This window comes from Dendropsophus ebraccatus, chromosome 13, assembly GCF_027789765.1.
Source record: "Dendropsophus ebraccatus isolate aDenEbr1 chromosome 13, aDenEbr1.pat, whole genome shotgun sequence".
Lineage (NCBI taxonomy): Eukaryota > Metazoa > Chordata > Amphibia > Anura > Hylidae > Dendropsophus > Dendropsophus ebraccatus.
Genome location: NC_091466.1, coordinates 52,680,866 through 52,693,157, shown reverse-complemented (window position 1 = coordinate 52,693,157; position 12,292 = coordinate 52,680,866). Strand labels below are relative to the sequence as shown.

The 12,292-nt window shown below is 39.3% G+C and overlaps 1 protein-coding gene across 3 annotated transcripts in view; it reads right to left on the bottom strand.

Annotated features, from left to right (window-relative positions):
• Positions 1-1,444: 1,444 nt before the first annotated feature.
• The window catches only part of SLC25A21 (solute carrier family 25 member 21), a 208,291-nt gene continuing 197,443 nt past the window's right edge, over positions 1,445-12,292 (bottom strand). For all 3 annotated transcript variants that reach the window (XM_069951324.1, XM_069951323.1, XM_069951322.1), the window contains exons 9-11: positions 8,195-8,376; positions 6,406-6,458; positions 1,445-2,496 (exon numbers count right to left, since the gene is read on the bottom strand). In XM_069951324.1, coding sequence (XP_069807425.1) covers positions 2,435-2,496; positions 6,406-6,458; positions 8,195-8,376 — 297 coding nt within the window. In that variant the 3' untranslated portion in view covers positions 1,445-2,434. The remainder of the gene's footprint in view (positions 2,497-6,405; positions 6,459-8,194; positions 8,377-12,292) is intronic.

Below are 12,292 nucleotides of genomic sequence, written 5' to 3'. Positions count from 1 at the left end.
TAGATACATAATAAATATCTGCTAGGACAGCGATTTTCAAAGCTTATAACCCAGGAGAATAGACAAAACCGTGAACTTGGGTACAGATGTATATCCTAGTATGAAAGTCCGAAACAGGGGCAAAGCTATAGTGGGTAGGCAGCAGCATAGTTACCATAAAGGCAGACCATGCCACTGCTACAGGGCCTGTGCACTTCGGGGACCTGCAGGTCTAGAGCAGCATCTGGCCCTTTAACTGTTTGCATTTGTGTTGAACGCTCACAGTTAAAGGCTGAGGCGCTCTGACTGATACAGCAAGTAGCCATTTGCTTTCTGCCCTGCCAGTCTCTCTTATGGCCAGAGGCGGCAGTGCACCTCCCGCCATAAGAGGCTGCTGTCTGCCTCAGCTCCCTGCTTCAGAGCTGGGAGAAAGAATGAGCTTCAGTAAACTACGCTGGGCTAGGTAAGTATGGGGGGTTGGGGGGGCCTGTACAGAATTCATGGAGCGCCATACAATTTTTTGTACAGGGCACCATGAATCCTAGCAAGCCCCTGGTGGTAGGGATAGTAATTACACCAACAAGTTGTATAGCTGATAGCACTATAGGTCATAATACCAGAGTCTGTTGCCAATTCAGATGCAGAATAGCTCCAGAAAATTAGACTATTTGGCATTGTGGCTTCCACACAAACAGGGGCAGCCACACGTTCTGTGATTATAGTCCAATATGAATCATGATGCCGGGAGTTCCGCATTCCAGTCCATAGCATATCTTCCATGCATGGACCCTAATCACAGAATGTGTGAATGTCTCCAAATACATCAATAAATTACGTGTGACTTTTTTTTTTTTGCATGTAGATTCACAACTCCACATTAAATTGCATTGTGTGAACACGTCCGACAAACAATATACACACAGATTGTTGAAAGGTAAATCTGGAAGAACGTGCACATCAAGCAGTTTCTCAGCATAGTAAATGCACAGTGAGAGTGAGGGGAGGAAGATGAGGGTGTCTGACACATAAACATGCTGGTAAATGGATCTGACATACAAGCCCACACAAGAATTATAAAAACAATCTCACCAACCTTTTATTGACCTCCTGAGGCACATCAACAATGTACACCCCTTACAAAAAAAAGAGGAGTCACAATACAGGTCATCATAGTGATGGAAAATCTCTTAAAGGGGATGTACAAGATTAGAAAAACATGGCAGCTTTCTCCCAGACACAGTCCCATGCCTGTCGCTCCAAGCTTCCCAAGTGAGTAGGATTGAAATGCAATACCAGACATAACCTGTGAACAAGTGAGGCACTGTTAAAGGGGATATATGGCGAAAAACTTTATCTTTCAAATCAACTGGTTTCATAAAGTTATGCAGATTTCTAATTTACTTTAATTTAAATATTTCAGGTCTTCCTGTACTTATCAGCTGCTGTATGTCCTGAAGGAAAAGGTGTTTACTTTTCAGTCTCTCTGCTGCCACCCCTGTCCGAGACAGGTACTGCCTTGAGTTGTATAGGTTTACAACGGGGATTTGCTATTACTTTGGACAGTTCCTATCTTGGACAGAGATGTCAGCAGAGAGCACAGCAGAGAGCACAGTGTCAGACTGAAAAGAAAACACCATTTCCTGCAGGACATCCAGCAGCTGATAAGTACTGGAAGACAAGATTTTTAAATAATAGTAAATCACAAATCTATATAACTTTTTCGAAACAAGTTGATTTGAAAGAATTTTTTTTTTTGCAGGAGCACCCCTTTAAGGAAGAAAGCATCTATGTTCTTTTAAGCTCATACAGTCCCTTTATCACAATAGTTGCCATCAATTATATAAAATTTCAAGTTGACAATCACAAAAAATGTTTCCATATTTTTGCCCATATATTAGGTTTATATCCACATCCTGAGATGTATTTGAATTAGTTCTGTCTTAAAGGGGAAATCATCTAAAACATGATGTATGGGGCGTCTCACATTGTAAAATCTACCCTGGGAAAATTCTACAGAAGAGCAGCACTAGGATATACACAAGCCCCCTGCCTTGCATTACTGATCTGGTTACACTTTTTCTAAAGGCGGGGTTCTTATTAATAAAATTGCCCACTTGCTATAAGCAGCGACCTCATTGGATGGGTCCCCATGCCAAACAATCTTATTGGCCTAGATCTAAAAAAATTTTTTTTCCCTAAAAACAGCCTTGAACATGGGGAAAAGTGCCTGACCATAACTGAAGCAGTCACCACCCTCAAACATACACGTTAAAGTGTAAGAACCCCTTTAATATTTTCCATAATTGTATGATATATTCTACTAAATAATTGTATTTTGGCAGTGCGGTATCCAGTATGTCTACTTCCATGATGATCGGTTTCTGTAGCCTCCGCATTGTGAGGACGCTATGCAAAGTGATGTCTTGCAGGATGGCAGGTTGCAGCTCCGTCTAGGTCACCAGTGCTTCTGCAGCCAGGCATAGGAATATTCATACACTAAGAGCATCACTGCGCCTCCTGCAAAGGGACATGGATTCGGGTTAAGTCATTGATTTGCATGCAGTTGCTTTTTGCTTACATTAGGATGGGAATGCGGGTGAGGAAGAAAATACAGGTAATGCATACCAGACAAGAGGCCATGGGGGCAGGTCAATATCTGTCAAGACGTTATGTACAGGTTAAGGAGGAAAAAAAAACACAATTGCTGTGTACATCTTCAGGGCTGCCTAAGAAACATGAATGTCTAAAGGTTCCTAAATGATAATTTACATTGAACACAGACATTGTGTGACCTGATACGTTGCGATGGCTGTAACATACCCCTAGCATCATAAGAAAACCAAAGACATTGCCACTGCTTGCTTAAGTGTAAGGCTGGGTTCACACTACGTTTTTGCAATTTTTTTTTCATCCGTTTTTTGCAACAAAAAAAAACGGATGCATTTGTGTGCATCCATTTTGATCCGTTTTTCCATTGACTTCCATTATGGAAAAACGGATCAGTTTTTTTAACGGACACAAAAATGTAGCTGACCCTACTTTTGTGTCTGTTAAAAAAAAACGGATCTGTTTCGATACGTCTTTTTTAAAATGGAAGTCAAAGGAAAAACGGATCAAAACGGATGCACACAAATGCATCCGTTTTTTTTTCATCCGTTTTTCGCAAAAAAAATGGATTGCAAAAATGTAGTGTGAACCCAGCCTAAAACTCAAAGTATATGTAAGTAGAGAAAGCTGACGGCTCTCACTGCATGTACTTACAGCATGACTGGGTCATGCAGGCCTGAGGATTCACAGTCTGAGGTACTACTCTGTCAGCCTGTTGATGCTGTCCTATCTCAGGGTAGCATAAACTAGTGACAGAGAAGATGTATCACTTACATTGTTCTGTGCAGCTGATCCAGAGAGATCTTCCTGAATAACATGGACAATAAGTAGTCCTCTCCATTATGTGCATAAGCCCAGTAGTCCTCAATATTCATGAGAAGCAGAAAACTCCGCCCACCAGCTGCTGATTGGCAGTTATCTATCCATGCTGTGTAAAGGCAGTCAACTGTCAATCAGCAGCTGGAGGGCGGGGTGAGGGGTGTGGCAAGAATCCTATTCTCCTGCATATTAGTAGAACGGCTGAACAGAATGATGTAAGTAATTCACCAATCTGTTCAGCATTTCTGTCACTAATTTATGCTGCCCTGGATAAACCTAGTGAGATTCCCTTTAATAACCCTTTCAACTTATTACTTCACTATACCAGCTGTGAGGTCACTCTACTGGTGCCCCACTATGTGACAGACCTCTAGTCTGCCATTAACATATACCTATTAAGCCTTGTCAGTGAGTGGCAATCCATGCTATAGCTCATATAACACTGAGGTCTACAGTTGTGGGCTTGAAAATTGTACTGTGGAACAAAAAAAACATCACATATCACTTCTTAACATTAAAGGGGTGTTCCAGCAAAAAAAAAAAAAAAACTTTTAAAGCAACTGGTGTCAGAAAGTGGCAGAGATTTGTTATTTACTTCTATTAAAAAAATCTCCAGTGGACAGTTTCTGTCACAGACAGAGGTGGCAGCAGAGAGCGCTTTGTCAGTCTGGAAAGAATACAGCATTTCCAGCAGCTTATAAGTACTGGAGGACTGGAGTTTTTTTTTTTTATAGAAGCAAATCTCTGTCAATTTCTGATTTGAAAGAATTGTGTTTCTCTTTAAATGGGATATATCTGTGCTCTATTCCATGGCATATCAAGTAGCAAGTTCCCAACAGACTAGAGATGAGCTAACCCCAAGCATTGTTGGGTTTGTCCAAACCTGAGCTCTTTGCATTGAATTACTGGTGACTGAATTTGTTGGATGCAGCCTTAAGGCTGCCTAGAAAACATGGATACAGCCATAGACCATAAGTTGTATCCATATTTTCCAAGACTCTCTGGGACTGAAACCAACTTCTTTAGCCACCAGTAGTCAAATGTTACGCGCTTGGGTTTGGACGACCCCAACAATACTCGAGGTTCGCTCATCTCTATAGCAGACCTCTGAGGGTTGTAGTTACATATCCTTACTCTAAAAGACATACAGAAACTCACTGCAATATAGAAAGACTGCAATGTTTCATAAGTAAAAGCAGTCAATGGTCACAATTTATGTTCAAAAATGTTTAAGCAAGTAAAAGCAAAATAAATAAAAAACCAAAAATTATAAAAAAATACAAAAAGCTATTTCCAATCGCCCCCCCCAAAAAATAATGAAAGCACTATCTATATATATATCTATATATATCTATATCTATATCTATATCTATATCTATCTATATCTATATCTATATCTATATCTATATCTATATCTATATCTATATCTATCTATCTATCTATATATATATATATATATATATATAAAAATAAAATTTAACTTCAAGTTCAAAAATTATGTCTTTAAATAACTATGGAAAATAAATTAAGAAGTTAAGTCTTGATATGAGGACATAAAAAAAAAGAATAAATAAAAATTTTTTCCAAACTAAGCCTTTTCCTTAAAGGAGAGAAAAGGTTTGTTTCACAAAAAACAACCTCTTTTTTATACATAATATTTACTACGAAAAGTTTTCTTCAACTGCATTTCAATAACCCAAATCATGCGTTTCAGCCAAAAACTGTTTACATTATGTTATAATGTTACAATAAAGCTTTTCCTGCTGCATCATAGTTGATGAGTGCCGAGAGACGTTGCATTTGGAAAATATTCCTGATCTTTGCTCACCTCTCTACAAAACTAGTAAGCATAATTTTTAAAGGGGTATTCTAGGAGATACATTTAAAGCATTTACGGTGGAAAACAGAAAAAATACCATATGCATACCCAACTTGCTGCCCCACTGGAGTACCTTTGGGATTGGGGTCAGCACATGGACAGCTGACCCATTCAGCCACTTCTCAGAAGTGCTTCACAGCAGAATAGGGAGTGGTGAGGAAGCTAGGAGGGTAAGTATAAGTTATTTTTCTAAATTTCCAACTAACTGGGCATAGTTCTTAAAGTGAATGTATCATCAGTACATTCACTTTAAATTTTGCTTATGAATAGAACGGCGCGGGGAAGCCGATGCCACAGTCTTTTTGTTAAGTGACAGAATCCGCGACAAGTTATACGTGAGAATTGCGTAGTGTGGAAATACCCTTATAGACCATACCAAATAAAATCTATGGAAATAAAGTACATATCAAATCCTGCCCTTCAGGTCTGGATTACAAAACCATATCATCCCCGACATAACTTTAAAAATTTTTTTTTTTACTATATACTGTATTTTACAGGATCTCTGCAGTTTTAAATCCCAATTCATTATGTAACATACTTGCAAACACAGAAGAGAAAAAGAAAAAAAAAAAGTAAATCCATTCTCAAATATCCCGAGGTGTGCATTCAATGGACAATGGAGAGCAAAATCCAAAAGCTTCTTGACAGTTACCAAACTGAACAAGTTTGCGCAATATGGTATTATTTGTGCCAAAAAAAAAAACCAACAACCTGACATTCTCGACTATGACAAGGCAGAAAAAAGGAAAAATGCAAAAGCTAAAAAGTAGGTGTGCACAGGTGGAGGCTCCTCTGCTAACACCTACAGCTAAAAAAAAACTCCTCAGAGACGGGGGATGAAGGCGCTCTTTTAAGTTTTCGGCCTTCATAAAACGTGGCCCCGGCTCTGGGTCTAGACCTGAACAGATGGAACAGTAAATTACTAACGCTAAATGAAGCTATTAATCAGCTTGATACATAAACCGTCGGCTAATTGAGAATAACGTCCTGTAGCTTTTTTGTACAAAATTGTAATTATAGTGCCGCAAATAATGATAACACCTAATAAAGATCGGATTACCGACTCTAGAATGACTTCATATACAACTGCTAACAAGGATCATTAGGACGGGAATTACCAGGCCCAAGCCGCATGATCTTTGGAAGAAGACCTTTGTAGAGAGCCAGGAACCTGAAAGACATAGAAAACAGGTGGTATACATTATAACAGTCCACATACTTATTAATGTAATCAATATAGAGAGGAAGCAATAGATAAGTATCAATGTTGTGTTTGGACTGTTGTTAGGTTCTCGATTTCTAGCCAAGGAATATACGATTGTGGCTTCTTACATGGTTTCCTATAGGATTATATTTACGTCATGTAATTATACCTTTTAGATGTTATTAGGGTTTTATGGAGATCTAGGTTCAGTTCAGTTGAACCGCGGAGGATACAGCTGTTATGGCCTTAATATGGATGCTAGATTATAGCCGCATTACAGCTACTTGAAAGGCTAAAAAGAAAAAAAAATAGCTATCACATTACTCATATATCTCCATCCAACATTCGGTGTTACTGGTAGCACCATGATGGTATTTATATCAACATATTGTGTGGTCATAGCATTCCCAGTTTAGTGCCTTAGCATATGTATTCACCAGTCCACACTGAATCATTCTTTTTATTCCCTCTCATGTGCCCCCCCTCCCCTTCCCTACTCTGTTCCCCAGAAATTGGTGTTGTTAGTTTTGGGGCTCAATATTCTAATTTGGTGGTCACAACATCTCTGTTACCAGTGGGGAGAGACATCAGGTTCCTGCCCCACAGACCTTGTGAGCAAAGGTGATAGCCCCTTGAGAGCCTAGGTATTGTCAAAATGGTGGTCATGACTGTCCATCTGCCATTAGGCTTTGACCCTCGTCCGAGGACTCGTCCCATGTAAAACCGAGCAGTGGTGACCACCCAGCTGACTATCTATGTAGTCTATGACTTGATTAGAATACAGAGCACCAAAACGAACAGCACCAGTTTCTGGGGAACAAAGTAGGGTTGGGGGTCTACATAAGAGGGAAAAAAGAAAAGAAAGAATAAGTGGAGTGGTGGATACTTGTGGATCTGGACAGCCGCAGTTTTTTTTAACACCCTAGGCTAAAATCAGGCATACTTTTCTGTCGTAATAGTTTGTCTTCTGGGATGATCCACGTTTTACATCATGAAAGACTCCATTATATACAGTGCATTATAGTATCTTGGCAAAGCTCTTAGATGGTCTACAAACTGTCTCCAATAATAGTAACTAAAAGGCAACTATAATGTTTGGCGGACGGCAGACTGCGCTATGGAAAAACCTACTGCTGAGCTACAGTTGCATTCCCGATGCAGGAATGAGTCAGATAAAGAATCTGTATCTGGCGCATGCCTGCATCGGGAGCATGGCGGGATAACAGCAGGAGTGCAGTGGCAGGTTTTTTCATAGCATATCCTGTCGTCCACTAAACATTATAGTTGCCCTTAAGCATGGTGGTGAATGCAGCTCTAGAGTATATTACAAGCTACAACTATAAACTGGAAAATGGGTTATAGATGGTGATTATATTCTATAAATATTATAATGAGGAAAAGCTACTGTATGAATCAGCCATGGTGCTGATAGATTAGATAGCATTGCTTCGATGAGAGGTTCCCTTTAAATAAGATGTGATAACCCAACCCACTAGGCTGGCAAGATGATTGGGTAAGCAACCAATCTGCCTTAACCAATCCTCTCAAGTAGAGCTTGTACTAGGACGTCTTCCAGCAATCAGGATTTGTTTGCCTACCAAATTTTTTGGAATTTTTTTTGCAAATAGGTAATAAAAAGTAACTTGCATGCCAAGAAGTATTACATGTAATAAAGAAGAAATGCCAAAAAATAATCCTCATACCCTTCTTCCTTATAAACGGTAATAATTGTCTTCCAGCAGCTGCGATATTTTATGACTCCAGGTTCTGGCTGTGGCCCCTGAATCCGACTCTTGGCCACATCGAAAGGGATGTTAATGATGGAAGCTAGCGTCCCAGAGGCCAGGCCAATTGTAAATTTCCTTAAGAACTCCAGCCTTGCATCCTAGATAAGCAATGACACATACAAAATACTATAAGTAAAAGGAAGAAATCTACATTGAGCGTTCCAAATCCTGGCACGGGTTTAATCCTCCAAGCACAGCATCCCGTAATTACAGTGATAGAGAGATTGAAAGGCTCAGGAAGAAACCACAGCTGGGTGGAGTTCTGCCAGCACCTAAGTAGTGGTCTCATTTACATGGCGCTGGCTCCAAAAAGGAAACATGCCTAGTAAAATCCTAGGAACAGGTGGGTAAACTATCGGGAGATAAAATGGATTTGCCCAGAGCGAGCGTGACACCTCTCGATAAAAATAATCTTCATCTGGGAACTGTATTTTTGCCTGCACCTGTACCATACAATGAGGTACACCTTTTATAAGAAAAACAGCTTCAAGCTTAGCGCGCATTTGCCCGAACATTAATTCTGACCTCCTTATTGAGAAGAAAAAATACATCTCCTCATCGCCCCAACAAGCGCCTTCCACTGGGAGCAATATGGCCGTTAAGAAGTTTTTCGTCTGGTTTAGGTGTTCTGCTAATGCTGTGTTTTCCTGCCTGTGTCGGTGGGGGAGATGTTATTTGCTCGGAGCTTCGTACGTGGGTTTAAGAGGATTCTGGGTAATGTGCCTTTAATCAGCAACCTGGCACCCAGCACAATGGGCTCCTTGCAGAGAGATGCGGGAGGATTTCCGCGGGTTGCAAAGATTCTTCCCTGACAATCCCATTGGCTCTGTTTTCGCACATGGTCCAAATCGCCTGTGGGCACATTTCCTCACACAGGATTCATAAATACAGTCCATAGCGAGACTCTGGTTTCGGCATATGGGGATGATTTGTGTAATTGGCCTTTACAATGTACTTAGTATTACTGTATCAAAACACAAGAAACCTGAGTACTCTATTAGCTAATTGGCCAGAATATTTTACAAATGACAGCAAGCCCCTGCACCAGGAAGCTCACTAAGGCGTATGTATGTGTCCGCAAGACCCCCAAATGGTAAATTAAATAAAGGCGGAAAAAAAAAAAAAACACGTACACACTCGCTCATATAAGGCTGTCGCTGGCCTGCAGGTTTTTTCCACATTTCGCCTCAGATGTCGCAGATCTGTCAGCAGGAAATGTTCTCTCACTACTAAACTAACAAGCTCGCTGTGGTAATGCACTGCGGGGCCGTGCCCTTGAATTAAATAGCTTTTACCAACTGAAGGCATTAGGATACGGTTTAAAGGAGCAGTCACACTCCTAGGAACATGAAAGCGCCCAGCCATGTTACCGGAGCTTAATATTTTAAACAATCAGATAATTATTTAAAGGTGGACATCAATCATTTTTTTTAAAAAAAACAACATTTTAATCAAAAGGATTTTACGTGAAAAAATATTGGCCCTCGCTTCCTGGGAGATATAATAACGCTAAAACGTGCAAAACGTTGAAAGTAATCAACTGAAAAGTCAAGAAAAAAAATAGTTTACTGCTATAAAATCCCATAGTCAATAATTGCAAATATAGAATAATATGTTGTAATAAATGTATTATGCTATATTAGGTTATGTTGCTATAGGTTTACTTTATGCTTATTTATAGAACTCATTTATATGTTAGATTATGTTACTTTACAATTTGTTGATTTATGTTATGATCATTTTACATTTAAAAAGATTTATGAACGCGTCTCCACCTAGATGTTGAAAAATAAGCCCAAATTTGGCACCATTTTTATGCGATTTAAGGCTGGGTTCACACACAGTACAGTATATTTCAGTCAGTATTGTGGTCCTCATTGCAACCAAAACCAGGAGTGGATTGAAAACACAGAAAGGCTCTGTTCACATAATGTTGTAATTGAGTGGATGGCCGTTAATGGCAAATATTTGCTGTTATTTTAGAACAACGGCCGTTATATTGAAATAATGGCAGTCATTTAATGTTATATGGCGGCCATCCACTCAATTTCAACATTGTGTGAACAGAGCCTTTCTGTGTTTTCAATCCACTCCTGGTTTTGGTTGCAATGAGGACCTGACATGAGGACCAAATACTGCCTGAAATATACTGTGTGTGAACCCAGCCTAAAGCTTTTCACACCTCATTCGAAAAGGGGCATTTTATATTACATAATTTTTTTTTTATATTACATAGATTTAAATTCTATTAAATAATTTTATATTATGTGAAAAAAAAGGAAAGAAAAAAGGAAATTAAGCCATTAGGGTTGATTTACTAATGTGTTTATGCTCAGCACAAAAACTTGAAGCATCACATTTCTTTTAAATGTGCCTTAGACACTTTTCTTACACCTTTAAATAGTTAAAATGGAGGAGTTAGAAGTGAATGGGTGAGACTTAAAATGTGACAACGTAAACCAAAATTGTGCCAAAATATTGGCCTAATATACAGGTGTAAACTCAACCAAAACCTAATCTATTTAATGATAGTAAAATTTTGGGAGGAGGGAAGGCTGACTACACGTCTCAAAGTCAGCAGCAGTAATATGCCTCAGGATTCTTAAGAGGCACAAATCTTTGTATGCGCCAGACTTTGAAATCTACCCCAGCCATAATTTCTGGTATTACGTACCTCGTTATCTGTTAACATATGTTAAGTCTGGTTGGCAGTCCTTGGCCATGCTTTCTTCTGCTAACTCCTCTCAAGTTTTTGGAAAAGTGGCGTGGGAACTAAAAAAGGGCAAAAATCAACAAAGGACTTCTCGGATCTTATGACTGCTGCCGCTCCTGTTGCATGGAGCAATAGCCAGCAGTCCATCGCTATCATTATCGTTTTGTTAGAGCATGTTTTAAGACAACAGTCGTGGATGTCGGTTGATTATTGCCTTTTAACATGACCTATTAAACCAAATGATTATCGGCCAGAATGGCTGGTAATTGGCCAAGTACAGCCAATAATCGTTTTGTGCAATAGGGCCCTAAGGCACAGTTTTCTTCTGGTATGTCCAAAGGACAAAAATGAAGGACAGGAAGCAAAACCAGTAACAGCTTTTTTTGCTACCCATGACAGCCCCCTTAAACAATGGACCTAGTAGGTATGAAATTACTGGCCAGACAGTTGTTGAAAAGAATATAAACTTTTTAAAAAGGTGGAGAACTCCACAAACGCTCTAAATTCGTCACAAACTATATGTTACTATAGCTTTGAGCACTCCATAGGATCTATGAAATACCCCATTATATTGCTTTATACAATTTATTTTATCATTACTTGGTTACCTAATAAATTTAATCAACTGTATTCATAACTTAACTCAGTGAATGAACCTTGGTTCGGCCATAGATATGACCTAACTCCAATCATAGTTTTGCTATTGATGTTTGCACCATCTCTTATTACAGGTAGAGATGTGCAGCTGATGGCGGGTTTCCTCAGTGTGCACATACCATAAGGCAAATCTGGTGTTGTCAAGGAGGTAGACATTAGGAAAAGTTTTAGTCCTATAATGGGTGTGGGTCCCGGAGATGAATCACCAATTAACCATAAATACCTAAAAATACCTAAAAAATGTTAAACTGCACAAACCATGAACTTAGAACTCAGGAAAGTATAATTGTCACGGCCAGGTACAGTTTGCAACATATTTGCGCATTGCAGAATACAGCACAAAATCCTATAAAAATAAACACATCCCTAAACCCCTTTATACCAGATCCACGCACAAGCCATTTCGTAAGTAAAAGTCGGTAAACAGAAAAGTTATTGTTTTTGTGATTTTCCTTTGTAAACTCATTAACTAGTAAATTCTCTGTTTATAAAGATCCGCTAATGATTCCGAAAAGGAACACGCACATTAAGAGAACTTTAGACTCACAGGATGTGTTTGTGGTGGTTGGGAAATAGATACTTACATTCTCTTATTTCGCCATTGACAAACAGAAAGCCGCACAGAGGCATATGGCCATATTGTT